The sequence below is a fragment of the Lonchura striata genome, chromosome 6, assembly GCF_050655825.1.
Source record: "Lonchura striata isolate lonStrDom1 chromosome 6, ASM5065582v1, whole genome shotgun sequence".
Taxonomy (NCBI): Eukaryota; Metazoa; Chordata; class Aves; order Passeriformes; family Estrildidae; genus Lonchura; species Lonchura striata.
In genome coordinates, this window is record NC_140708.1 from 20,766,773 (window position 1) to 20,794,206 (window position 27,434).

The window sequence follows — 27,434 nt, forward strand, 5'->3', positions numbered from 1 at the left end:
CTGCAAGCCCACTGAAGATGCTGCATATTGTTCTTTGCAGCTGAAACCTGTTTTCACATCTTCTTTGCTGTCACAGCCTATTCCAGCTGAGGATGGTGGGTGGGGATGCATGCATGTAGACACAAAACAATTGCCCTTTCCTTTCACAGCAAAGAGAGGACATCTATTTCAGTTCTCTCCCTACAGCTGTTTCCAAAGGGGTGGCACACAGCTCCCCAGGAAGGAACACATTTAGAGAAATGTCAGGTTCCTTGAAAGCTTCACTTGCTGCAGCACAGGTGCTGATGGTGAATGGAGGATCTACAGTAGTGGTACTGGCTGGTGCCCCTCAGCCAGTCAGAAAAGAGATGGGATTTGTCAGCTTGCCTCAAATTTCTTCAGGTGACTTGCTCAAACCTCAAGCTCACCTTTGGCCAGCTGAAGGGACAGACCAAGCCAGATCCAGACAAGGTTCCCAGCATTGCCTCATGCCTGTGTTTTAGCAAGAAAAGAAACACTTGACTCTTTATAAACAGTCAGGGGATTCTCTAATACTCAGCTATAGAGAGGAGATTTAAAATAATTTACATACACCAAAAAACTGATTATTATCTTTCCCCCCAGCTGAAAAGACAAATTGTGCAACCATGTTACATCTGAAATTCGCATAAAGCTGAAACTGTCATGTTTGTAATAGATTTCTTGACAAATTAGTCCAGTGAAAAAAAAACCCAAGGAACCAATATCACAAAATAAATAGGTAGAACACCAAAATAGGAAATAGCGCTGGAGTTACTTAATTTCTGCTGTTGCTAATTGGGTATGTGGCTGTATCTTTCAAAGATAATTGTCTCTTTCAGATTTGATGAAGCAAAAGGATTTTGGTGCCAGCTGCTAGATGGAGGAAAGACTAAATGCCTAGGAAAGAGTAAAGGAAGGAAATACCCTGATATGGATTCCTTGGTGAGTAGCTGTCTCAAATCTCTCAGCAACAAGAGATGTAGAAACATCCCAGCAAACCCACATGGATTTTCCTACCATCTGTTCTAGATGACCTGTGGAGCATGTGTTGAGGGGAACATCTTTCATGCTTATGTGGTCTATTTTTTCCACACAGTCACGGCTCTTTCTAAGAGACTTCTACCGGGAGCACAACATTGAATTATCCAAGCTGATGAACAGACTGGGGCAGCCCCTTCCAACCTGGCTCCGAGAGGAACTGCAGAACTCCAGCTGGAGCTGAGAGGGACTCCCTTGCCCCCAGTGCCATTGGGATGTGTGGTGCTCCAACGTGTGCTATGATGCCACCTCTTGTCAAGCCAAAACAACTGGACAAAGCAGCAGGAGCAGAGAATGTGCAAATGTGGAGCCTTGCCCCACCCTTGGAAAGGGCTGCTGCCCTGACACTGCCTCGGGGCATAGAGTGCAAGTCACATTCTTGAGTATTAATGGTGCGCTACTACAATTTGACTTTTACTTAGAGGAAGGATTTCAAATGCCAGGCCTATTTAGAGCAGGGGAGAGAGAAGAGTTAACACTTTGTGTATTTTTAAATTACTTTTCTATGAAACAGGCACGAGCTGGAGTTAATGTGTGACTCTGAGCCCAGAAGTAAAGGTGGAAGAGGAGAGACAATTGAGCCCACTGCTGAGAAAAGAGCAGCAGCCTAATAAAAGGGGAATCTAGTGCAGTGAAGCCCAGCTTTTATCCATAGTCTAGTTGGCACAGTGAGGCCCAAAACCACCTCATTCCTGCCTGTACCGCTGCATGGGGATGGTGGGGACTGCACCTGTGGGGACAGAGAGAGACAGGTACCCTTGTCTCTCCTTATCTGTAGTGCTTTGGGTGTGATACAGTGTCTAGTGACTCTGGTCAATGAATTGCTTTATTATCTTAGAAAAAAGGTTTGCCACATGTGGCAGCAACATGGCAAGTATTTCTCTGCAGGGACTTAAGACATTTAAAAAGATAACGAAGGTGCAGTAAATTCCCTGTAGAGCACTTGGGAGCTGTGTGCAAGTGCAGCACAGAAGCAGGGGGAGGCAAAGCTCAGGTATTGTAAAATGAGGCTGATGTTACAGCTGAAAGCAGGCAATTCAGTTCCCCATGTCTGATCAGCTTAAAAAAAAAATCCTTTTCCAGCAGTCCTGTGCCCCTACCACATAGTCCAGTTGCTAGCACTGTTTTAATCTTCTTGCATGCCAACAGCCCAACAAGAAAAGGAAAAAAAAAAAACAGTTAAAAGTAAGTTCAGATATAAAGGGATGACTTTGCACCAGAAGTGGCTTCCTATGCCTAAAAGGGGCAGTCTGCATATGGTAAAATAAGTACACTAAGGTACTTTGCCTCCTCCTGCAGTTGCTGGATAATTATTCTCAGAGGAAATCCTCCATCATGGTTGTATATATTTTCTTTGAACCCTCCTTCCCAGGCACAGGGGGTCCTTGGAGAGTGCTGCGAGGGGCAGGATCCACATGAACAAGTTATGGAAACTTCCACAACTGTCACAAGCCACTTCTCTCTCATCCAGAGAGAAGTTGCTTCAACTGAGCTTTTCCATTGAGCCTTAGGTATTGTGTTTTTCTGAATGAATGGTGCATTTACCGTTGTATGTAAATGTATATAGTATGCAATATAGTATTTTATTTCATGTGCCCTTGGAAAGGGCTATTCTGTGCAGCCAAAAAACAGATGGAAAAACTAGAAACCCCTCTCTCATTCCTGTTAGAGAGAAAAGCCCACAACTTCCTGCACTTGATTCATGTACAGCATCATTCACATTGAATGATAATGAAGAAATTCTTGGCTCTCGAAGCTGAGCACATGTGTCTGAATAAAGGCTAGAAGTAGTAGTAAGTGGAGATTCAATAAATGTACTACTTATTTTTCTTCTTTGTGATGATTTGGAGTGGTGTCATGGACCCTAAACTGGTACAAGGGTAAAAAAAACTGAAAATCCTCCTCCAGGTCTTTGAGCTGGTATTTGGAAGGCCAGCAGTGGTGTTTAACTTACCTTTGAAACAACATAGAAGCAGTGTGCTAGAGCTTGCAGCCTGGAGTTTGACACTCATTCTCACTGGTTTGCAGTAGTGGTGACTTTGGGGCCATTCCTGGCTACTGTAGTTGTTTCCAGCTGCTGTGCCTGCCATAGCAGAGCTTAGCTCTGTCCCTCCTGTCCAGGTGTGCCTGGCACAGCAGCCCTTACAGTAAAAACTGGAAGGAAAGCATTGTTTGAATAGTCATGCTTGCGAGAGCATTGTGAAACAGTCCTACAGCTCTCCCTTCACCAGACACTTCACAAATAATCCTGGCAGCAGCAAGGCATTTTCACATGCTGCCACAGGAGGTGGAGGATCCCAGGACCAATGACTGTGCTCTCCCTTAAACGTTTTCCTGCTCTTAATTCATTATAGGTTGTCACACAATTACTTCGTGCTTTACCTCAGACTATGGTACATCTTTGAGGAGATGCCCAGTAAAAATAAATATGATATAAAGAATAAATGTTGGGAGGGGCTCAGTAAGTCAGTGTTACTTTAGTGGTAATAGTCCGTCACTCAAGGCAGCAAATGGTAACTGGAAGTCTCATTATCTATTTCTTCCCTCACCTAGTTGATTAATTTCTGTACTGCATTAGTTCTTACTGCTTATGCTAATGACAAACATAGTACCTGCTATGGTCAGCTCCAAATACAGGATGCCCTTACCTGATGAAGAGCTGTTTTCAAATCTGCTACCCTTCTCTGTCAGCACATGGATGCAGAAGCTACCTGCTTTCCAGATATCTCTTCAAAGCTGTGGAATCAAACACTGCCTCCTAAGAGAAGCATGTGTAATATCAGAAGCTCTGTGAAACCAAAAAGCCAACAAACCCCATATTTTTTAGTGAGGGACACTGGGTACTAGATACTGGCCCATCGGGCACTAAAACATTCCAGATCCTCACACTTCCATAGTAGAAACAAATCTCACCTTCTTGCCTTACTGCTGCATAACAAGTTCATGGTAACCAGTTCACTTCTAAGACAAAGGAAAATGATACACACAAAACAGGACCTTAAGGGTTTCTTTGGAAATGTATTAAAAAATACTTCTGTAGTCTGATGCAACTCCCTTTTAAAAAGGAGTAATTTGACCCAGAAACCAGAAGGTTGTGTGATTTCTAGCACAGCCAGGTGCATGAAAGGTAAGAACTGGCAAAACAACAACAGGAAACTCTTTGGAACTTGTGCTTGCAAACAGGAAGCACAAATTAAATCAGGAAGATTCTTAAAGTTGTCTGCTGCCTCTTTCTAGTCAGCACAACATTCAGGGAACACTGGTATGAATCTCAACTATAGGGTGAAGACCTTCTAAGAGAACTGGAGAATTTCTCTGTAGGTGGCAGCATATATCAATTCTACACAAAAAGCTGATCACTGAAAGTTACAATTTTCATTGGATGACAGCACTGCAAAGACATATATTTCCGACAGAAGCTTGCAGCTCCTGGAAGTCAGAATGACACACAGGAATCTAACAAGCCATTTTGATCAACCTCATCCTGATGTTTTTCAGCCCTTACATACAGTTGCAAAGAATATCCTTTGATTATTTGCTGATCATTTTCCTGTATCAGTAGTAACATGGCCAGAAAAGTAATGATAAACAGGTGTGAACCTGCCAAATGAAGCAAATCTGCTTAGCCCTCTTGCTGAATCCTGAGGGAGTCCTGGCTGACATGGTGCAACTGCACACAGGACACCACCACAGCAGCAGCCAACATATACAAGTGTTTTCAGGCTGCCTCAATCCAGGAATCCCATCCTGCATCACATAGCAGAATGCAGATGGAACACTGGTACCTTCTCTCCATTTATCAGTTTGTTTGTTCCTTTTTTCTTAAAGGCTTGTAGGGGTTAAAAACACAACAAACCCATTAATATTCACCTCTGAAACACTTAGGCTGTTTTGCTACAAAAAGTATTCCTGACACTTGATCTCCACTATTCTATGTAGAAATAAATAATCTCTTTTTAGCTTTAAAAAGTGGCTTTCTTCCAAGACTTGGTTTCTCACCTTTCTCATCTCCATAGCTTTGTCAGCTCTCACATCTCTCCACAATATTGTAACCCAACAGGTCCATAGTGCTGACACCATTACAGCAGTCAGAATCCAGCTCATGGTTATGTCACTTACAGTGACAGGTTCATAAATCAGGCTGGGCCATAACCCCACGGGTCAATGGAAAAGGTGCTTTTCAGGACTTAGAGAGAAAGTTCCTGGCTGACTTAAATGAGGCAATGTAAGTAGGACATGGAAGGAAATGTGTTGACAATGCATGCTATATACATATACCAGGTATGTACTAGATTTAATGCATTTCCACCATCTTCCCCTTAAAACTCAGAACTCCTTCATGGCAAAAAAGGAATTGTGCAGTGCAGCCTGGACAGCACTACGTAGTTATGAATACTCTAACGGGGAGCAGACAATGCCCTCAAGATAAAAAGTCACTTGTTTACCGAGCACAGTCTTTACAAGATGCAGAAACACTATTCAGTAATGGCAGCTCCTGAGAGCACACAGAGTTTCTGCATGGTGCCCTCAGGGAAAGCACTCACAAGTCCTCAGCTCAAATGAAAACCCTCACCCAGAACAGCCCCAGCTGCACTTCCAGCTTCCACAAATTAATACTACTTTGGGAAAGGTGCTACCCTTAAAATGCAAACAGGAAGCAGAAATAAGTTCAAAAGCCACATTTGAATTATCCTGGGGGCAAGGAGATAGTGAGGGGGAGGCAGTTTAAAAAAAACAACATCAACCAAAAGACTGCTTTCACCATAATCATGTCAATGGCACTTAAATACAGGCACAGAAAGAGAAAACAATATTTTAAATAAACTGTAGTTGAGAGCCATTCAGTCTATGGCTTAAAAGGGTTTAAAAGAAAAGTCATACAAGAGTAATGGTGAGAAAATGCTGATATGTCCTGATGGCCCAGCCTTTTACTTTCTGCACCTCAAAAAAAAAAAAAAAAAAAAAGTCAGTGGTAGCAGACCACTGTGAAAACATCTCTCTTTTGGCACATTTTCTTCCCAGTTATATCCTGAAAAATTCATTTTTATATCCTGCCCATCTCTTAATGTCTAGGTAAGAAAACTACAACTTTTCTGCCTCTTATATAAAACTGTTCTAAATTTATGCCATGTTGCTACAGCTGACAACTTTGACCGAAAGGTGGTGAGGAACTTCATGGGTACTTCAACGCTTACCCATTTCCACTGACTGAGGTTTCCAAGTTTCCACAGAGCACTCCAGCACTGTGTAGCAATAGCCAAGCTGGTGCTAAATAAGCTGGGAAAGTAAAAGCTGTATTCTGCTCCAAAATACCACAATTCCAGGCTTGAATAAAACCAAACCCAAGCAAAAAAAATCGGTCTGAATAGGCTCTCCAAAAAGCAAAATAAAAATCACAAATAAATAGTAAGGACTGTAAACAAAACTAGACAGGGGGCTTTTCAGGGTATGGCTAATTACAGCCATACCTGTTGCCAGGCATGTTATTTCATTACAGGACAGCTCCAACTCACCTTGTTCATAGGCTGTACAGACACTGAAGTTCAAAGGTAAATACTCTTCTGTTAACTCATATTCCTGTAAAGTGCCTCCAAAAGAAACCTTTAGCAGGCAAGAAAGATGGTAATAGGTGAACATGTCCAGAGATGAAGACACTTCATGTGTTGCTGGGAAAGTCCTGGTGAACATTTACTCCAAGTGAAAAAACACACGTGTTAACTGAAAGTCAGAGGAAATTTGAGTTGCCTGCAACCTCTTTTACAGGTCTTCTGCTGAAATGTCTTTTCAGAATTTCTAAGCCTATATATTTTTCTCACTCCTAGAATAGTAACCGAGTAACAAGACTGCAGTGGATAATAATTATTCTGTTTTAACAGGAAATGAATGCTTCTGGGTCCATCAGTACTCATCCCATCTCTTAAAAAGGAGAAATACCTCAATAACCTCACAGCCATATGACAGTAAACATCATCATCTCCTTCCTCACTTTCTTCTGTCCTTGCTCAGATACGTTTCATGGGCCTTGGCTCAGGAACAACAACAAATTACCAGACACAGTGGTCTGAAAACCCACCTGCTCAGGGTCTAAGTGTATTTTTCCAATCAACATCACAGATGAAGGCTTTGACATTTCATTTCCCTATTCAATCCAAATCCTTAATGCTACAAGTCACTTCTGCTCCTGATACTTAATACTCAGCTCTTTTACCCACTTCCTTTCTACTTCTTTCCTTCTAAAACATACTCCCTTCTCTTCCACAGATTTTCCCCTATAGCATTAGAAAAGATTAGACCTTATTAGACAACTCATTTTTCTCTAAGCTCACAGTTCTGAATATGCAAGAACCAGAGTACAGAAAGTTTTCTAGGAACCCAAACCTTCCACGTATCATCAGATTGTGTTCTCTTGTCAAATGCAGAATAACCGCCAGCTGACAGTCAACATGAACTTAAGTTTAAAAACCACAGAACCTAACCTATTATTACAACCATCTGCATTTCTAGTTAGCATGGGACTAGACACCTTATGGAGGAATACAAGGAGCTATAAGGAGATCTTTAAATAGTTACTGTTGCACAATCAGAAGTAGAGGAACCTAAGCCATACTCTCTGGGCCTGTGCAGTACACAAAGCAAAACCAAAAGAGCCTGTTCATCTCTTTTGCCCTGTGCCTATGAATTACTTTATTCTTTAAGAGTCTCACTGAAAATATCAAACAGGCACATATTTCTAACTTGCATAAACTAGAACTCATTGGCTAAACTCAAGTAAAAAGCAAAATATATTACTGCTGAGAAATGGGATTTTTAACACACATGAGTCATCCAATTTCCACTTTTAAAAGTCCTGAAATGTATGTGCTTATACACTTAAGCTATCTAAACTTAATTTCCTGCAATGCTGTCCCTACTAGATATCTTTCACCGTCCACCAAATACCTCTCTAAATATATGGGAGCAGCTGGTATTCTGTACAATACTTGGGAAATACAAGGCTATGCATTATCACACAGTGTTAAGGCTAGAAAAGGAACCCAGTAACTGACAGAACTGTAGGAAGAACATCCCAGGCTTACCACCAACTTTCCCAACACCCATCAAACATGTACTTCAGCCTCTGCAGGGGCAAGGTCATTATCAGAGCAGTACCAGGGAAGAAACCTTTGGGCCCCAGCTTGTGCTGGACTGCTGCTCCCCAGAGCACAGCAGCCACCTACCAGGGCCCACAGGAGCTCCCACTGACAAACAGCTGGCCAGCTCCTTCAGACTGCCAACATCATAGCAGAGAGAAGAGAGAGTCAGTCTAAGAAAACAAGTGTTTAATCAGGAAACGAGAAGAGACGAGGGATAAGAAAGTGATTACAGGAGAGTAATACCCCAGCCAAAAGAAACAGGATTGTACAACTTGTAACAACCAGGATCAAAACATTCTATGAGCCAGCAGTTCCCAGTGAGGGACACTCCTGAGAAAGAGCTCAAGCACTTCTGGCAGTCTCCAGGCAGCTTAGTGCAGTCAAGGACTCACTGCCCCAAGCTGCAGCCTCTGTCCTCAGCTGCTGCAGAAAGCTGCAGAGGTGGCCCTGGCCCTGCTACTCCAGTCTCAGCTGCTCTCACCAGGAGTTGCTGAAAGGGATGGAGGGACCACTTGCTGTGCACAGCAGTTCCAGCCACTCTCCAAAAGGAGATGGTGTGTGGAGTAAGAGAAGCCCATACAAAAAAAAAAAAAAAAAAAGTTTACATATTTATAAATGCCAAAATAAATATTTCAGACAGAATCCCCAACCCCTCTAACATGTGCGCAATCACACTGCAAACTGCTCGCAGGACAGCCTCCCGGGGCTCAGGGAAAAAAGCGGTGACTACACCACAGGGCAGCCAGCTCAACTTCCTTCTCATTTCCTGATGCTTCTCAAGCCTGCAGCCCACTGAGAAGGAGGAGGAAGGGCGAGCAAAGCAGAGCGCCAACACGCAACAGTGCTGGAGAGGAATGTCATGGTATAAATACATCAGATCAGTGGTTTCCAACAAGTTAAAACTAAAAAAAGACACCAGAAGGAAAGATGGTGTAAATGGAACTACAACTATGTTGGGCAAAGGGTTGTGTGTCCATGGAGCTCCACCTGATGTCATGGTGAGAAGGTGGTCATTTCCAGAGAGACCCTTTGCCACAGCTCCTTTGTCTGCTTGCTGCGCTTTAGGTTCTGGAGAATATCATTAAACTGCATCATGCCCATGGGAGTCAGGCAGAAGGCGCTTCTGGCGCTGCGGATGGCATTCACAAAGTCATCGTAGTCAGCTGGAGTGAGATGGATCAGCCGATGATGGATGTACTGGATGGGAAAAGGGAAAGAGCCTTCAGGCATTTGCTCACCATTCTCCTGCTGGTGAAACTCAGAAGACTGAGTTCCCAGGGCAATAGGTCACATGGCCCTGCTACCCACTAGTGCCCCCGAGACTCACAGCTCTGGTAGAGTACCTCCAAAGCTGAAGCACTGTATCCTACACCCCAGCACACCCTCAGTGTGAGGGAGGGCAGTGCTCCCTCAGAGCACCAAAATGCAGCACACAGCATCAGCAACTGTCCTCTATGTCATCAGCACTGCATTGGGCTGTAGTACAGCACTAAGGAGCCAGGTAACATTCTACTCCACCAGCATCCAAGCCTCACAACCTTTCATTCTGCAGGTTACACCCAGTCTGGTCACCTGCACATCTCCTTCACTAAGGGACACGGGCTGAGTAAAGTTTACACTAAATTGCTACAAAATATCTCTAGGCTTAACACTGTCACTTCTATCAGCTTCTCAATGGCTCCAAACCAGCGGGCTTAGTTTTTGAGGTCAAATGAAGAAGCTGTCATGTCTCAAAAATACCACCTAAAGGGTGATAGAACAGCTAATCCAGTCTGGACAATATGGCTACAGAATCACCCTTTGGCTGTTTATTCAAGAGAAGCAGGTATATGTGAGGTGTCCTGATCACACTGTTTTAAAGAACAGGCAGCTTTGGTATTCCAGCTGGCTCACTGAAACACTGGCTTCAACAAAGCGTGGGATATCCATGCTGGTAGCTGACCCAGCCATTTCCACTTTTGGTGACAGCACTGCCACACCAGACAGCCATGCCAGGGCTTTGTGAGGAGGGGAAAACAGGCTACTACTAACAAGAAAGTAAAAAGGATGGGCTAGGGACAGGGATAGACAGGAACCTTGAAAACATAGCAAAGAAAGTTCAGAAGTTAAAAGGTACACATAGCATTTGGAGTGAAGAAGACACACAACCACCCCAGCCTTCGTGGAAGAGCACAGGAGGCAGAAGGCCTTGGCAGAAGCAGCACAGTGAGTTCCTTTGCATGCAGCCCCCATACAGGCACCATGATATCTATTCCAGTCCCTGCTAAGGGAGAAGGATGCATCAGGAAATGGACCACTTCAGCTCCCAGTGCCCAAGGCCCCTTCCCCTCTGCACATGCACACACAGGCAGCACCTCCAAGGCAGGCAATGGCCAGGCAACTTTTTACAGGCAGGAAGACAAGGCACACTTTACCTGCATATAGGCCTGCTGGCACCTCTGCACCAGCTGGTGGAAGGCTGGAGTGCGCAGGTGGTTGTGCACATGGGCAGGGTTGAGCCTCTGTAGAGCTTCCATTATGATCTCCTGGAGCACAAAAGGGCTCAACACCCCCTTGGCAGCACCAACACAAAACTGATGCACATAGTTTACACCTGCACAGGAAGAAGTCAGAACAACAGTGCTAAGGTAACAGACACAAAACAAATCACACTTCACAGCAAGAACCTGGATCTGGAGCACCTTCTTCTCAGTGTAATGCATCCTCCAGCAGGCTTGGGGGAGACAGTCCAGCAAACTCATGGGACAGAGAAGATTCTGTTATATCTATCAGGTCTGCGGAGAGATCAGGTACTAGCTCACTGTTGTTCCCGAATTCACTTTTCTTTACAGGAGATGTGAAAGGAAACTAATGTGCCAAGGTCACCAGAAAGACAAGGGTAACACTGTACCTTCTCCACTGTTTCCTGACTGCCAATCAAGGAAGCACCTAGATGCCTCAGCACTCAGGCTTTAAGGAGGCTGTAGACATAAGTCAACCTTCCCCACCACTTCCTACAGTGGAGCTCTGCCAGCAGGAGCAGCAGAAGCTGTGCCACTAAACAAGCTGTTTGAAAGTTTTTTTTAGTTCTTACTGCTTATGAAAGAGTTTAAAAAGTGAGATGACAAAAAAGAGCCAAGAGTCAAATGGAAGTAAAAACAAGCCACCCCCTCAAAAAATAGGTGTTTTGAGCACCTATTGCTATAAAAAGTCTTCACAGAAGATATAAATATACATAAGAGGAATACCTACAATATAATGGAAATGGAAAAGAAAGAATCAGTATTATAGAATGGAAGAGATACAAGCTCTGAACCCTGTCCAATCTCATGTACTTCATCCAGTGACTCAAAATTCAACAGCATGCCTACAGAACCCAAAAATGGGACAAATGAGTGGATGAAAGAGCAGTAGGGATCTTCTCTCAGGAATGGGATTGATATCAGGCTCGCCCAATCTTTGAAGTTTCACTCCTTCAAGAACTTTTTCCCACCATGGCCCAAATCCAGCAAGTGGATTTCTGTTAATTACTGCTCTGAGCCTTACCTAATTTTGCAGCTAACCCAAGGAGCCATTTTACATCCTCAGTGTAGGGCGGGCTGCGGGAGAAGTTGTTGGGATGGTCGTTGTGAGCTCTTCGGCCAAGCATCTCCAGAGCCAGCATCCCTGTGAGAAAGGGGCAGCCACAGTCAAGCAGCACTTCTGCCCAGTAAGGCTTAGTCTAGCATTTCACTCACTGCAACATAACCTGACTGGCCTGCCCTTCACCAACAGAAAATTCCACAGCTGCAGAATCCAGACAGAAATAAAAAGCCAACCTTGGAGCCTGACAGCACAGGAACTATCTTCAAGAACATCTGGATCTGCTGCTCCAGGCTAGGAAACCTGCATAGCCCTCACCCCTCACCAGAGCTGCAAAGAGACACTCAAGCACCCACAGCAGCATCAAGCAGAAAGCCCCAAAGGCTGCACTACAAGAGATGTCCTGAAAGCAAAGCTTTTGATCTAAGTTTTGCAACAGAGAAGTTACCCAAACCAACCTGCTCTGCAGCAAAAATAACAGGCCACCACTGAGCTACAATATTGCCAATCTGAAAACATTTCACTTATGCCATTACAGTTCTTCAGACAATATCCACCCATTTAAATAGTTTTCAATTGCCAAGATGTGCCACATCCTGATCTTCCAGACCATCTTCCCTGCCTGTGCCTCTCTCTTATTCAGGTTATTAAACGCCCTTCATGGCATGCCATGTACCACTGATACTTTAAACAACATCTGCATGCCTTTCTAGCTAACAAGTACTCTCTATTCTAGCTGTCAACAAAAAAGTCAAGCTTTCCTTCCATTTTCTTGCTGTTTCTTTTCTTTTGCTTATTTTAGAGGCTTCCTTCTCCTACACCAAGTATCCACTGGATTGAACCATGAGTACGTGTAAGTAGCTTACTACTTACTACTACAGTAGCTTACTGCAATTTAAGGTTAATTCCAAACCCCAAGAGTGCTATCCTCTGTACCAATGGCAATTCAGGCAGAGACTCTTATTTTCTCATAACCAGTGTGACTGGGAAATGAATGCTAATTACATACCCACTCGTCACTAAATATAAGTTCCCTCTGCATCTATCTTCAACAAATAACTGGAGAGGCACAGGGCACTTCTTTGTGCATCTGAAGACTCAGCTGGTATTAAACTAGTGGTGTGCCATTCCCCATCCATGTGCAGGAGCCAAATATAATTTTATCATATAGTCACAACTTGCACAGTCACATCCTTGGAGGCCTATTCAGGCTCCTTTAAGTACATCTGCTGAAAAGCAAGACTCATCCCAGCTTTAACCCACTTAGCTTTCTTTTCTGCTCTGATGATCCTGAAAAGCAATTGTTCAATCTTACAATGCTTTGCCTTCATTTTTAGACTCCACATCTGATCATCAACTTGCTTTTCCCATGTCCCTCAGGTGCATTCACCCCGAACAGGCATAGTAGCAAATGGCTAAATTGACAGTGAAAACCTGCAGCCTTGCCCTGAATCCCTCTCAGGGCAACTACAGAAACCCACTTGACCATCCTTACCAACTCGGTATGCAGAATGGAGGTAGTGCAGACCCTGGGGGCTCACAGGCTGACTGTGCTGCTCATCCTCGGCAGGAAAACCCCCCGTAACAAGGGAGTTGGGCTGTGAGGACAGAGTTGTCAAGGAAGCACCCTGAATCGCTGGGAACGTTGATCCTGCATGGACACTGCCTACTGAAGAGAGCAAAACAGCAGCATTAGGACCAAGCATCAACCTAAAAGGTTTACTTGGGACATCATCTCCTTCACCTGACTGCCCCTGTCAGTGTAGGGTTATACTCCCTTAAGTAGAACAATACAGCAACCAAAACCCACAGGCTTACAACTGAAATACAATGGGCCAGGAACAGCTCTATTCTGTTTGCAAGGTGGGCCTGACAGGGTCAGTTACATTTGTGTCCATTTCTTCTACAGTATCTTATGAACATGCACAAAATCCATGTTTTACTTGTAAATGTGCATGTGGATTCAAAGGCATTTGCTATTATTAAATAAAATATTTGGTTCTGATTTCTTGTGTAAGGAAACAATCATGTGTATGTCTACACCTGATGAGAAACTGCTAGGAAAATTACTGAGCAGGAACAGAAGTAAGTCACTCAAAGATCAAGTCCAACAATGTGAGATTCTTGCACTTCAGCTGTACAACAGCTGTCACTCCGTTCAGGAAAGCCATTACTGGAGGCAGACCTCCAATTTGTCCCTGGAAAGAACAGTCACTGCACACACACTGGCAGCACGTATCAACAGTGAAAACAGCAAGGAGACTAGAGAAGTTGTCAACTTCAGACACTTAACTATTATGAGCAAACTGAAGGGAAATGACAGGTTTCAAATGCAAATCCATTGCATTGTACCACTTAAACTTATACAGAGAGCAGTAAACACTGACTCACGATGCTGCACTCTGACAAGACTCAAATTTACTTGTCCCTCTCAAGAAAGGTACAAAGAGAAAAAACAAGGATTGCTTGAGAACTCCAGAGCACTGATGCCATTAGGTGTGTGCAAACTGTTATCCTTATTTCACAGCTTCTTCGCAATGCTACTACACCAGCTTGAGCAATGCTGTAAGTTCCTCTTTTTTTCCCCCCTCCACGTTTGCTAGTGAATAGTTGAATACCTGAGAACATGCGTCTCCCAGGGAAGACCTGTCTAACCTACTCAACTAAGGAGACACAGGGTGCCAAACAATGCACAAAGCGGGGCAAAATTTATGCTGCATTTGAAGTCTGGCCAAGGAGAATAACCCGTAAGAATGAGGTGAATTATTGCCAGAACTCGGGCATCACCACATGATTCTGTACTTCAGGAACAGTGAAACAGTATTGTAAGAACCGAAAATAAGTTTATGGAAGCTGTAAACAATGGCAACTGGAAAGGGTGGGGTTGTTTTCTCCTTTTGGTATTTTAAGTGTTCTAGGATGAATTAGCTCTTCTGGAAGATTCATAACTCTTTGGAGGAGTACAGAAATGGTTTCTCACAATGAAAAGTCACAGCATCAGTTATGACTAAGGCTGGCAGCTATCAGACCCCAAGGCCTTCAAGACTGTTTTATTTGCTTTTGTGGTAGCTTTTTAGCATCAAAATACAGGATAAAAAATAACTGAAATTATTCTCCTGATACTCTGAATATGAAGGAGACCAACACAACTCTTCAGTACTTTTCCACATACCAGTCTTCCAGCACCTGGTGAGTTGCAACACACTGAAAACAGGGAAATATTACAACCTCTCCAATTAGGGGTTTGCAGAGACTGGAGTCAAGCACAACCCACTTGTGCAGAACTCCATGGCAATGACAGCATGTCCACAATCCAGTCAGCATCTGTTGTCCCAGTGTTACACGCTACTTCATGGATTTTCACCAGCACTCAAGCCCTAGCACAACACATTAGCAACCGTTCCAAATGCTATTAACATGACTCTTGAGAAAGCATCCATCATCTCTGATGGTTCGATGTTTGGGCACTGGCTGCCTCCAATCCTTTTCAGACAGGAAAAGACATTTAGTAGTGCTTCTGTAGCAGAAGTTTGCCTGCTTCCTGCACTCTGTTCAACCTGACCCAACAGAATTACATAAGTCTGCTCAAGATCATCTATGCTCACCTTGCCCAAACGAGAGCAGGAATTAAGCTTTTACAGGTTAGAAATCAGAAAGACCACAAGGGCTCCAAACATGATTTAGTCTTGAGGCCAAAATAATCTCATACTAGAAATTCAGCTGAACAGAAATTTCTCTCTGCTAGCTGTGTCAGGCTCCCTTGGGAATCCCAGTACCCCTGAGCATGCACACCTTTAGAATGGTGTACATTTGGCCAGAACTTTTCAGTGCAAGAACCCTCGCTCCACTTGTAATCAGTGAGGAACAGGAGCTCACTGGGGAACAGCTAAGAGACAGTAAAGAAAGCTCCGCTCCCCAGCCCAGAGCTGTAACTTACGCGCTACATTGGAAGACAGCGACAGTCCCGTCTCACTGTGATAGGGATGCACGGCAATCTGCGTCACGGAGGGGACGGGCACGCCAGGGAAGGACACTGCTGTAGCTGCCAGGGACGGTGCTGTTACTGAGTAAGGGTACTGTGCCCCTATGAATGCTGGATGGACACCCTACAACAGAAGGTACAGAACAGTCGTGCCTGACCACTCTGAAGTAATTCAAAACATCATGTCCCCACACAAGCCCCAGAGCTTGAAAAGTCCAGTCTGAAGGAAGCAAAGGAAGAAACATGCACCGCATGAGCATTACATCTGCTTGCTCATCCTCCTCTTAAAAACCTAATAATTTTGTAGAAAATCACTCACAAGACCTTCAAAAATAGGCAAAGGTTAAAACAACCTTTATTTGGTTTTCCCAGCGTAGTTTCTAATTAGCCTGCAAGCTCTCAAGAAAACAAGCTTTCCATCCAGTGCTTTCTGAGAAACTACAGAAATTAAAAACTACTGATGTATCATATTTTTATATTCTCTTGAGATTTTAAATGCAGCCACAAAAGCTCCTTATTGTGTAAATGCTGAGCTGGAGGGCCAAAGTAAGTGTCACCAACTGGCAAGTGAGAGCAGAAGTTTGATCTCAAGTCATGACAGGTCTGAGCCCCATGCTCTTCCAACCCCAATACACTCCCCCAAAAGCAGCCACACAAGGTCACAGTAATGAAGAAGGCACAGCCAAAACTTACCTGCGGGTATGCCGAGCCAGGGACCGGGAAGACAGCTGGGCGTGGCATGTGCTGGATAGTGTGTCCAATATACTGGGGGTTACAGGGGATGTGAGTCTGAAGGGTGGTGTAAGGGTGGAGACCCTGCGTGTGTGTATGTGCCATTGCTGGCCCTGCCACCGTATGCTGCTGGTACATGGTTGACCCCACAGAGATCACTGGCATGACAGTTGCTGCTGCAGTTACTGCAGCTGCCACCGTCACCGTGGTCGGCTCTGAGGTCACCCGGCTGTCTGCCAAGCCACGCGCTGCTTCAGATGCAGCCCGTGCACCACTGGCACTGCAGCCAGTGGCTCCTTCTCTCTGGGCTGGGGTCCCACCAACAGTCTGCTCATAAAGCCAGTACCACTGATGAGCTACTTCAAAGAGGACTTCTGGGTACACACCACCTCCTTTAGCTGCCTCTTCTACTGCCATGCAGGCCTTTTCCAGCATCAGATTGTCCTGAGAGCAGCGAAACAAAAGAAGTTAAGAAGTAAAACATGGAATACAAGAAGGAAAAACTACAAGAGGGGAGAAGTACAAGGCACTCTAAAATGATTAATACTATGGGGACCAGCCAGATGCTATGCAGCAGAATAACCAGTGCTATTCATGAAACATAAGTAATCCAGAGAACTGGGATTACGGCTGGGCAGTAGCAAAGGAGCCAACCCCACGAGTAACAACAGAACATCCTTGATGCTAGAAATCAGCCTCCACTAGCTGGAGGCTGCCATATGATGCTCACCTGTTCCTTGCACTGCACCAGAGCCCTCTGGATCTCGTTTGGGTTCAGGGCATGGGCATGAGGCAGGCAGCTGAGTGCCAGTTCAGCAGCTGCCCGCACCATGTTGGAGTCTCTGGCCCGTGAAGCTCTGTCTGCCAGTGATGCCACTTCTGGGGGAGTTAGATGTCCATCCCAACACTCCACCAAGATGTTCAAGGCTGCGCTACCAATTTCCATGGCCTGCCCTAAGAAGAAGAGTGAGAGACACTCTCACACCACTGTATGCCCAGCACAGTTACAGTCAGCTTTCTTTCAACAGCAGGTGCACTCTTCACTTCCTTCAGGAGCAGTGACACAGCCCAGTTGCTTCTGGGTTCATATCAAATTTAAGTGCTTCCTCCCAAAACACAGGACAAACAAGACCACTCAATGATCAAGTGGTGAGTGAAGACACCACTACTTAAGATAAAATGCATTGGAAATAGCAAAAAGTACTTGCTATAGCTGATTTTAGTACCCACAAACCAGTTTGGACTGTCAGTTTATTAACTCATGTCAGGAAAACATGAATTTTCGAAGGTGTGTTTTTTAGGCCTCTAGAAGCCATGTGGATAGGTAGTAGGTACGGGTGCAATCAGAAGGAAGAGGAAAGTGAAAACTGAAAATTAGCCAGAGAGCATGTTCAGACTTGTCTGTCTCTTTAGCGCATTTCTGAAGGAGAGGTAAAGACCAGTCTCTGTATGAGAAATGGGCTTTTTAGACTGAAGCATGTTGCAGTACAAACAAGAAAGAGGTCACAAGAACTTTCCAGGCCAAAGTAACCACTGTGTAAATCACTGCTGACCAGCAACTACTGCAGCTGTGTGAGCTGCTCACATGGCTCCTACAGAACAGTACTATCACCATTTTCAAGAACAAGCTTGCCTCTCTACCCCACTTCCTACCCAAAAATTAGCCTCCCAATAAAGTTTTGCTGTAACCTGTGATCCAAGAGACATGGGAGGAGTAAGTTCGAGAGAGCCAGTTGGGAGACACAAAGTTGTGCAGCCCTAGTGCATACAGCCCGATCTCAAAGGCGCAGAGGTGAAGGTTGCGGTGTGGTCCCTGGTGCCCACCACTGGAGGAAGGGTGGGTGAAGATAGAGGTACTGCTGTTTCCACCTGCTTTGATAAGGACTGTCTTGGCCAATTCAAAGTAGAAGTGAGCAGCTGCCTCTGAGGGCTGGTTTGGGACATGAGGAGCATGGCTCTCCAGCCGCCTCCCTTTATACCTAGAAGAAAGACAGGAATCTTTCAGACAAGTACCCCAAGTTTGCCAGCTGGAGCTCTTGTATTTGGGGTCCAGAGGAAACAGCAAATTTTCCCCAGGAAGTATTTCCCAAGGCACATGTGCCATGTCCCCGACATCAAGTCTAGAGGTTGTGCATTGGTATTATTCATTACCTGCCAACTTCCACAGTCTTTGCACGGGCTCCCCCACTTGCTCTCCTACTGCCACTGGAAGAGGAAGATCCCAGAGAATCACTTGAAGAACTGCTGATGCTGTCACTGTCCTGTCCTCTGCCCCAGGATGTTGTTGCCCAGCTCCCACGTAGGGGACGCCGACTGAGCGTTGGAGAACTGTCAGAGGTGGTTTCAGGAGCACTGCTGTCAATACTAGCCATGCCTACAACACCAGAACCAACATGGAAATGTCACCAGGGTCAGTAAATACAATGCATGAATGTAAACTCTGAACCATATCACCTAAGATCAGTTGTGTCAGTAACTGCCTTAGGGCTGACAGGCATTCATTGTAAATTAAGAGAGATTAAACCAAATCAATTTAGCCACAGACACCAGTGATGTTTTGTAATTGTTGGATTAAAATGCAGAAGAGTCCAAGAACATGGTATCTTGATTTCCCTCTTCACAACATCACAGCTCCACACTCCACCTGCCAAGTTCTGTGGCAGAGTGTAACAACAAAAAGCAAATATATATACGAAGTCAAGATCCACAGATCACACGAATAGGAAGAAAAGCGTTCAGATACATGCTGCACAACCTTCACATCCTCTGCCTCTAACTTATATCCTTCCAAAAGAAGTGTAGAGAGGCAGCAGCTTCTCTGAATTTGGAAATTTTCTGGATCCAGGAGCACAGTGCTGCACTTCCAAAGTCAGCAGACATTCAGCTCCAGGTATCTAATCCATCACACAGAACATAACTGCTGCAAGAAAGCCATGGTAACTTGCCATATAGAAAGGGCCAGGAAATTTATGGAACAAATCTTATTTGTCCATGTCAAACACCTCAGAGACTCTTAGCTGCTTCTGCTGTACAGGAAAGGCTAACAAGTAAAATCCCAGAGTCTTAGAACAGGTTGCTCAAAGTCCCATCCAGACTGGTCTTGAGCACTCCCAGGGATGAGGCATCCACTACTTTTCTGTGCAACCTGTTCAGAGCCTCACAACCCTTACAATAAAGAACTTCTTCCTAATGTCCAATATAAATATCTCATCTTTCAGTTTAAAGCTTTTATCCTTTGTCATATCACTACATGTCCTTGTAAAAAGCTCCTCTCTGGCTTTCTTGGGTACACCCCAGCAGACTGCCTAAGAGAGCAGTAAATGCTGTATGAGCTAGTCCATTCCCACCTGTGTGTTTCTTCTTCTGCCTGACAGGTGAACCCCAGCATCTCCCATTATATCCACCTCGGTTTCCAAGGGCCAGACGACTGGGGACCTTTCCCTCTTGTTTCAAAACAGTGGCCTCTGAAGCTGGCTCACAGGGGGACCTCTGAGAGCTCTCTGCATAAACAGAACAGTTACAAGGTAAACATCATCTTCTTTCTGTATCTCTAAAATCAGACATGGCCATTTAAAAGATACAAATATCAAAAGATAAAGGATTTTTATAAAATGAATGGTATTTATGAGCAGGATTATCTCAATTTTCTTTTAGTTATAAAGTATCTGACACTAGGCCAAAAATATTTAACTCAAGATCTGGAAAATAGGCTGTAACAGTTGAACATTTTAGCATAGCTGTAACAAACCACTTCTTACCCTGTGTACTCTTTTCTACAAAGTTCTCAGGACTGCTCTGCACTGCAGTGCTTACAGCAGCTTGCTGAGTGACAGAAGTCCCCGGAAGCTGCTGGATAGCTGCAGCAGACTGGGCAGCATGTTTGGAAGGAGATTTTTGATTGGCAACTGTAGGCTTGCTGGATGAGTAGAAAGAACTCAGCGTCTGCGGTTTGTGAGTTTGACTCTCTCTGTCCAGGAGTTTGTCTAAAATCTTTAATAACAAGGGGAAGGAAAAAAAAAAGCACTCAGCAGAAGGGCAAGAAACCAGGCGTTACACTGAGACAAAGAGGTAAAATACCAAATCAGCTTTCTAGTGGACAACAAATTTCATTTGTTGGAGAAAAAAAACTTATTTTCTAGAAAATATGCATCATCTTCCTGCACCAAAGAGCAACGCAATGCACAGTTGAGAGCCATGTGGTCTGCATTACTTAAGGAAGCAAAGACTCAGTAATATCACATTTTCACTTGAAACAGCCACTGGCTTTACTTGAAAAGCACCCAAAACTATTGCTATTCTGGTATATCAAGGACATAGCAATTCTGGTATATCAAAGACAGAATGGAGAATTCTAAATTTAGTTCTGCCAGATGTTGTTTAAGCCAAAAATTTCATGCTCCCATTCAGAAAACCCTGTCATACATTACCAAGAAACTGGCAAAGCTACTAGAGAAACTGCTTTATACTGGCCTACTGTAATGTTTTCTTGTTGCAATTTATTATGCAATTGGGGAACAATGCATCACCGCATTCTAAGGGTTTGTCCATTTCTACTGGTTGTTCGTATTTAATCAACACCAGAAGTCTGACAGACCATTTATACACAGATAATTGCTATCACTGCCCTGCTATTCCCTGGAGAAGAGTATAGCAAAAATTCTTCTCTTTTAGGAGACAAAAAGACACTAATAATGTAGTTCTTGCTGTATAAGAGGATTTCTGAATTTAAAAGATTAATAAAACCTTTCTGAAGCTTCAGCAGTTTTCAATTTTTTTCTTCCTTTGGGGTGAACAGGCAGAGTTTTACTCTCTCTTGCACAGGGAATTAAGACACAGGTGTATTGAACTAGTATATCAAAGAGGTGAGAGGTTAAGAAACAGAGGCTTTGTTAGCTATACTGCTCTACAAGCCAATATCCCTGCAGCAAAACACATGCAATTCCCAGACCACACACAGACTGTACAGCAAAAATGCTTAGGAGTGGACTTGTCTTAGCAAGAAAAGCAGTGACAAGACATCTCCTGACTGGATCTTAAGAATCCTATGGAAAGAGTGCCTCTCCCAGGGCAATGCACTCTGTACAATCAGGTTTTGCAGCACTGGATGAATATAAATACCACAATAAAGCTTGTAAAACATCAGTATGTGACACAGAAAATTACACTCACTGGCCAAATGATCAAATCCATCAAAACCCAAACCCTCCTTCTCCCTCTCTCCTTTCAAAGGGAAACTCACCTTCTTCAGCTTAGATTGATCATCCTTGTAAGTAATCATCAAGGCTAGTGCCAGATCTCCTTTCTCCCTTCGTGTGCCTTCACACAACAGAGGATGTTCTGCTTCACTGACAGTTGTTTTCATACCTGCAGCCCATAAAAGAGCGTGAAGAGACAAGTGAGCTCATGGGACTACACTACATCCTGGGAGCTGTCTATACTTTGGACTTTTTTAATCGCCTCACTGTTATAGGCAAAAAAAGATTTTTTCTGTTAACTTCAAAAATAGGCCATGAATAAACAGAAGCTGCAGTCTGTCCCTAGAAAACCATGTTGTCAGAACATCCAGATACTAAAAGGCCACAGGAAGAGTCCAGGCAAGCCTACAACCCTATCTTGAAACAAACCTTTTGGTTTCTGCAGATGCTATAAGCCAGCAATCCCACACCATAAAAAACTCATCTCCTTTCTTTCAGAGATGAGGCAACAAACAACAGGTCTTGTCTAATCCATTTTATTCCTTTTTACATACTGCTTCAAAACACACATACAGTATTGCCAACATAACATGTATATAATCACTGTTCTGTTGTTGAAGCAAATGAGGCAAGAATTCAGTACTATGCTAAGATCCTGAATTATATGATAATGCTTAAGAGTACTTCTGCTAGTCTTTGACTACCATTGTCTAATCTCTTCAAAAATTATTGCCTTTTGTTCTCTGAAACTGTCCATTTCCACTGAAGTTCAGGCAATACATATTTCCTGACAAAAGAGTGAGCTGAAAGCTAAAATTCATGTGATTACCTAAATATTAAGTTCTCATCCAGAATTCTCCTTCCATTTTTTCACAGCTTTTCAACAATACCTCAACCCTGGCATGTAGAATGCTGCATCTGGTTCTGTCAAACTCTGCAAACGCTTCTATTTCTGCACCAAACTGGAATGAACTACTAACTCTCACCATTCAAAATGGGAAAGCATGCAGAACATGGATAAGGCAGACTTTTATTGTAAAAGATTCTTACCAAGGGCAGCAACAGCTGCCTCAAAGCCAAGCTCTTCATCTCCAGGCATTTCATTATTCCAATTACGGCTTGGGGGTCTAGAGCCTGTAGGAGAAACCACTGAAAGAAGACAACAGAATTAGTATTCATCTTTCAAAACTAAGGCTTCAAAGCAAAAGACATTTCTGAGAGCTTTCTGAATTTGCAGAGCTTCCTGTGGTCCTATTCTTAGCCTCATACCAGTTTCAAGACCACAGCACCTTACAGAGCTTTTCTCCCGTTTCTTTTTCTAAACTCAGAAGGCTCCAAACCAGTGTATTGCCAAGTCAGTCTTCTAATCCCAGGTTGCTGTGTTCTTTTTTTATTCTAGATTTATATTAGCTTCCTCTGAATATAAACAGAATAAAAGCAGCAAAGTCAGTAATTTATAACTATTTTATAAAAACAGATGGAGTGCTGAAATGTCTTAAGTAGCAGTTCTTTCAAATGCAGAAGGAAAGACAGTTCCACTAGGGAACAAAATATCTTTAAAACAATGTAGAGGCAAGTGCAAGCAACAGCGCACAAAGAATTAAACTTTGGTTGTTTTTATACAGAAAAGAGTTTCTCTTTGAAAATCTCTCAAGACCTGGCATGTCAGAATATGCCCTACACACACTCAGGCCAATGCAGTCAGTACCTGGAGTGCACAGGACATCAAATATAAAGCTTGCCAACATCAGAGGCAAGACAGGACGGTAATCGCACAAGGTTCCTTCTCGCAGTTCTTCAGCTCTTCCTCGAATAGTGTTCATCTCATTGGTGCCCAAGGGAATCTTCTTCAAGAGGGCTGCAATCTCAGATTCCTGATAAGCCAGCTTCACCTGGTAGGATCCACAAGGAAACAGAATAAAAGCTGTCAACAGCATAGTCCCCTGTGGGGAGCAGACAGTTTTCCCCTGTACGTAAAGTATAGCAATAGTTTTTATTAATTTATTAAATTATAGCAATGCTTCCCAGCCCTAGCCACCATTGCCATTCTCTCCACAATGAAAACAGGTTTTCAAATCTAATAAGTCTTGCTTCATATTTACACACAAATTTTTTTACTCAAATGATCACTCTTCAGTTGCATACAGAAAAAATGCATCAGCTCTCATAAGAACAACAGCAGAAGTATCTGACTGATAGGCCAGTGGAAAAGGTGGTTACTTGTAATTGTAGGAAGAAAGGATGCTATGTTAAGTGATACACCCATTTGAGACATCAGAGACTGATTAGCAGAAGAATGGGCACAGCTGCAGTACACATGCCATCAGGATGAAGACATTTCACTACTCTGACTGCATTTTCTCCATTCTTAACATGTGAAAGTAATAGTTTTCTTTTAGGTAGCAAGTGACTGCCAAGCTCACGATTTTCTAATCAGCCCATAAGAAGTACAGATGATTGTAATTGGTGGACAGCTAGCAACAATACACAGCAAGGTAGCTGTAAAATCACACAGACATGGTCTTGACTGGACACTTTTTTACAAAACAGGAATCCCCACAGTAATCAAGAGCATCCAAAATAATATGCTTGCACATTGCATATGCTTGCTTGCCAGTGAATGAGGTATCAGGAAAAGCAACAATTTTCAAACACATAACAATTGCACCAATTCACCCTAAGGAATAACCTTCAAACCATTTCACCAATGCAAATATGGACAAATATGGATATTTACAAATTACTTTGTTTTCCCCAAAGATGAAAGCAAAGCAAGATGAAAACATATTTAAGACAAGAACTAGGCTGTTCTAATCAGAATAATACTTTGATAGAAGATTTTGTACTCATTTAAATATTTTCAGACTTATGTGAAATGTGAAATCAAAGACCTGTTGACACATGAGGTCTGAGCTTCCTATCAGTGAAGGTAACAACAGGTGAAGCTAATAATTTTTTTAGGAGATCAACATGTCTTAATGGGATGTACACTCAGTTGATTTAGTTCCATTGCAATCCGTTTTAAGAAAACATATAAAAGCAAACCAAAAAACATATAAAACCAAACTTCATGCTGAAATTTAAACCATGTGAGCAAACACATTCCAGAAGAACAACATTTATGGATACTGTCTTGCAGATATTTCATTACCTCCAGAGCCTTGGTAGAGGCGGGCGGTCTCTGCAGCTCCAGAGCAAACATTCCTATTCGGAAGGCCAGGTTGTGGTACTCCAGTCGCTCACTCAAGACAGTCAGCAAGAAAGCAGCTTTAGATAAGGTGTTGGTTGCCATCCATGTCTGTTTGCTGGTTGACACCTTGTTCTTTTTGCCCTGTTTGAGGAGGAATTTGTCACAGGACACTTTCCTAAACATCCTAAATGACTCTATGTTTGTCCTCTTATCCTTTGCAGTAATTATAGACAGGAGAAAGAATAAAATACATTGAGATTTTGTTCCTTCTGCTGAGGAATCTCAAATTTCAGTGGTTACCACTGAACATCATTGCTTTCCCTATGTCACCCCACCACAACACAGTGAAAGAACTGGCCTGTGGACAAGACACATGTTCCCTATTGGACTGATGCTGTGCAGGCAGATGTCAAACACCTGTCCCTTCCAAGGGAACCCTTCTATACAACAAGCACTGCTTAGTGTCACTACAACTGAGTTTCCAGAAGTTTATCCTTACATCCAACCCTCTTATCCTGAAGCAACAAAGCTACTAACATTTCCAGTTATGTACACTATGAAATAGGAGACTAAAGTTTTGGAGAGAATCACAAAAAACAGGGTCACCTGCACAGAGCTGTACTAACATCATGACTACCAATGGTTCTGCCATCTCTCTACCTTAGTTGGTGGCTGCTCCACTTTGAGATCTGGAGGGTTGGCCAGTAGGTCCCTGGCAAGCTCTACAGTCAAGCGGCAAGCCTCATTACTGTATCCATGTGCATACAGTGCCTCTGCACAGGCAAACAGGATCTGCAAGAAAGAAAAGGTCATGTTCAAACCACACTACCCCAGCCTGGAGTTAGCCTGATCAAGCCACTTGTCACAAAGACTGCAGGCACAATTCACAGCTAACTTCAGCAGCAGGTATTCTCAGAATAATCCTTGCCTAGTCTTTCACCATCACTCCTTGAAGCACTCCTCTAAAATGCCTTTTCTTACATTTTTAAGTCCTGTCATCTCTCCAAGAGGTATGAAATCAGAGAACAGCTCAAAAAACACTAAACCTCAAACTACCACTATTTCCATGCATTGTCATTTGGCTGCTTGGTTATATAGGTGCAATCTCTAAACACATTTTGTGGTTATTACAGGAATAAGACACAGTTTATTTAGACTGCTTCTCCTTTCCAAAGAACTTCTGCTTAAACGGTTGGATTTAATTTTTTCTTATGGACTATATCTCAGTCTCATTTTTAATTTCAGATAATTTTTGCCTTTTCAAAGGGTGAGACTAGGTGAAAAGTACACACTGTTTTGTCTGTGTTTACAAATCCCGGAGTGTAAGATGGGACCAACCAAAACTGGGACACACTTGCAGTTAGCACAGAAATAGGGAATCAAGCTTGTGGGAAGCAGACATATGCTACCATTGCACTAAGCTTGTAGATACCTTATGACACAGTTGGTTATCACAACACTTTAATTAAGCACTTGATTTAACAACATCCTAGGTTAAGTGTGACAGCTATGAGGGTGGCAAGACCATGATTTATACAACACAGCAAAACAGCATTTTGAACTAGATTCAGCTCACCTCCATCCGGTTCTCCTGTTCCAGAGGCTTTATACCAGCAAATATATCCTGCTCCTCTTCAATTCCCCCTTCAGCTTTGTCATCATCTTCCTTGGCTACCTCTTGTGGATTCAGATAGTATACCTGGTAATCATCTTCCTCTTCTCCATCATCCCCTCCCCCTGCTGCACCATTCTCTCCCACTTCTTCTGGCTTCAGACTCACACCACCAGAATTCTCATCTGCAGAAGGCAGGTCATCATCACCACTACCCATCTCCCCTACAGGGCCCTTGGATAGTTTTTTGGACATGGAACTGCTTCTGAGGGTGGGCTCAGGTCCCTCGGAGAAGTACACTCCACCATCTTCCTCAAAGGCATCCCTGTAGCTCCTGCTCAGTGGACTTTCTGTAAAACTAAAGGTGTTGCTGGCTTCTGCCCCCAGTGCCAAGCTGCTGTCATCCAGGCTCATCTCTGCCAAGTCTGGCTCCAGAGAGCTGTCCTCACTGCTCATACGGCGTTTCCCACTATGTTTACTGGTCAAGCCTTTGCTCACCGGCAACTTTGCTTTGCTCACTGCAGTCTTATAGACAGCTTTATCCCCTTCTGCCGAGAGCCGTCTCAGAACCCTCTGCGGCGTTTCAGAGACAACTTTCCGCTTTCCGGTGAGCTCTTTGGGACGAACCGCTGGCTCCTGGGGAGAGGGCCGCAGCCTGTCCCCGGGCTGCACACACTGTCCCCCGGCCTCCTGGCTGTGGGTCCTACCAGCCTCACAGGCACTTTCTGCACACTGCAACCTGCAGCTCCTCTGTTGGATGGCCTTTACCCAACAGAATGAGTTCTTCTTGTCAGTGCTGCTATATGTAATCCCAGGAATGGGGTAAGCTTCCTCCCAGTTGAAGTAACAGGCTTCTACAGCTGGCTTGAAACCTTGGAAGAGCTTCTCCAGTGATTTCTTGTGCTGACCCCTCTTAACATTATCTATGACTTTCAGCTGCCACTGTCTGAGCTGTGAGCAAAGATCCCTGCGCCTAAGAGAAGAAAGAGGA

General features: G+C 43.7%; 2 protein-coding genes across 14 annotated transcripts in view; one reads left to right on the top strand and one right to left on the bottom strand.

The window, feature by feature from the left end:
- NDST2 (N-deacetylase and N-sulfotransferase 2) overlaps positions 1-2,868 on the top strand; it is a 128,085-nt gene extending 125,217 nt beyond the window's left edge. For all 13 annotated transcript variants that reach the window (XM_085583589.1, XM_085583592.1, XM_085583590.1 and 10 more), the window contains 2 exons: positions 840-942; positions 1,097-2,868. In XM_085583589.1, coding sequence (XP_085439715.1) covers positions 840-942; positions 1,097-1,222 — 229 coding nt within the window. In that variant the 3' untranslated portion in view covers positions 1,223-2,868. The remainder of the gene's footprint in view (positions 1-839; positions 943-1,096) is intronic.
- Positions 2,869-8,342: 5,474 nt separating this feature from the next.
- ZSWIM8 (zinc finger SWIM-type containing 8) overlaps positions 8,343-27,434 on the bottom strand; it is a 55,851-nt gene continuing 36,759 nt past the window's right edge. The window contains exons 10-26 of the mRNA XM_021548844.4: positions 26,408-27,416; positions 25,492-25,623; positions 24,793-24,972; positions 23,350-23,533; positions 22,692-22,790; positions 21,686-21,810; positions 20,205-20,436; positions 19,794-19,946; positions 18,598-18,820; positions 18,136-18,425; positions 17,177-17,400; positions 16,408-16,890; positions 15,670-15,838; positions 13,228-13,401; positions 11,697-11,816; positions 10,586-10,764; positions 8,343-9,368 (exon numbers count right to left, since the gene is read on the bottom strand). Coding sequence (XP_021404519.1) covers positions 9,165-9,368; positions 10,586-10,764; positions 11,697-11,816; positions 13,228-13,401; positions 15,670-15,838; positions 16,408-16,890; positions 17,177-17,400; positions 18,136-18,425; positions 18,598-18,820; positions 19,794-19,946; positions 20,205-20,436; positions 21,686-21,810; positions 22,692-22,790; positions 23,350-23,533; positions 24,793-24,972; positions 25,492-25,623; positions 26,408-27,416 — 4,180 coding nt within the window. The 3' untranslated portion in view covers positions 8,343-9,164. The remainder of the gene's footprint in view (positions 9,369-10,585; positions 10,765-11,696; positions 11,817-13,227; positions 13,402-15,669; positions 15,839-16,407; positions 16,891-17,176; positions 17,401-18,135; positions 18,426-18,597; positions 18,821-19,793; positions 19,947-20,204; positions 20,437-21,685; positions 21,811-22,691; positions 22,791-23,349; positions 23,534-24,792; positions 24,973-25,491; positions 25,624-26,407; positions 27,417-27,434) is intronic.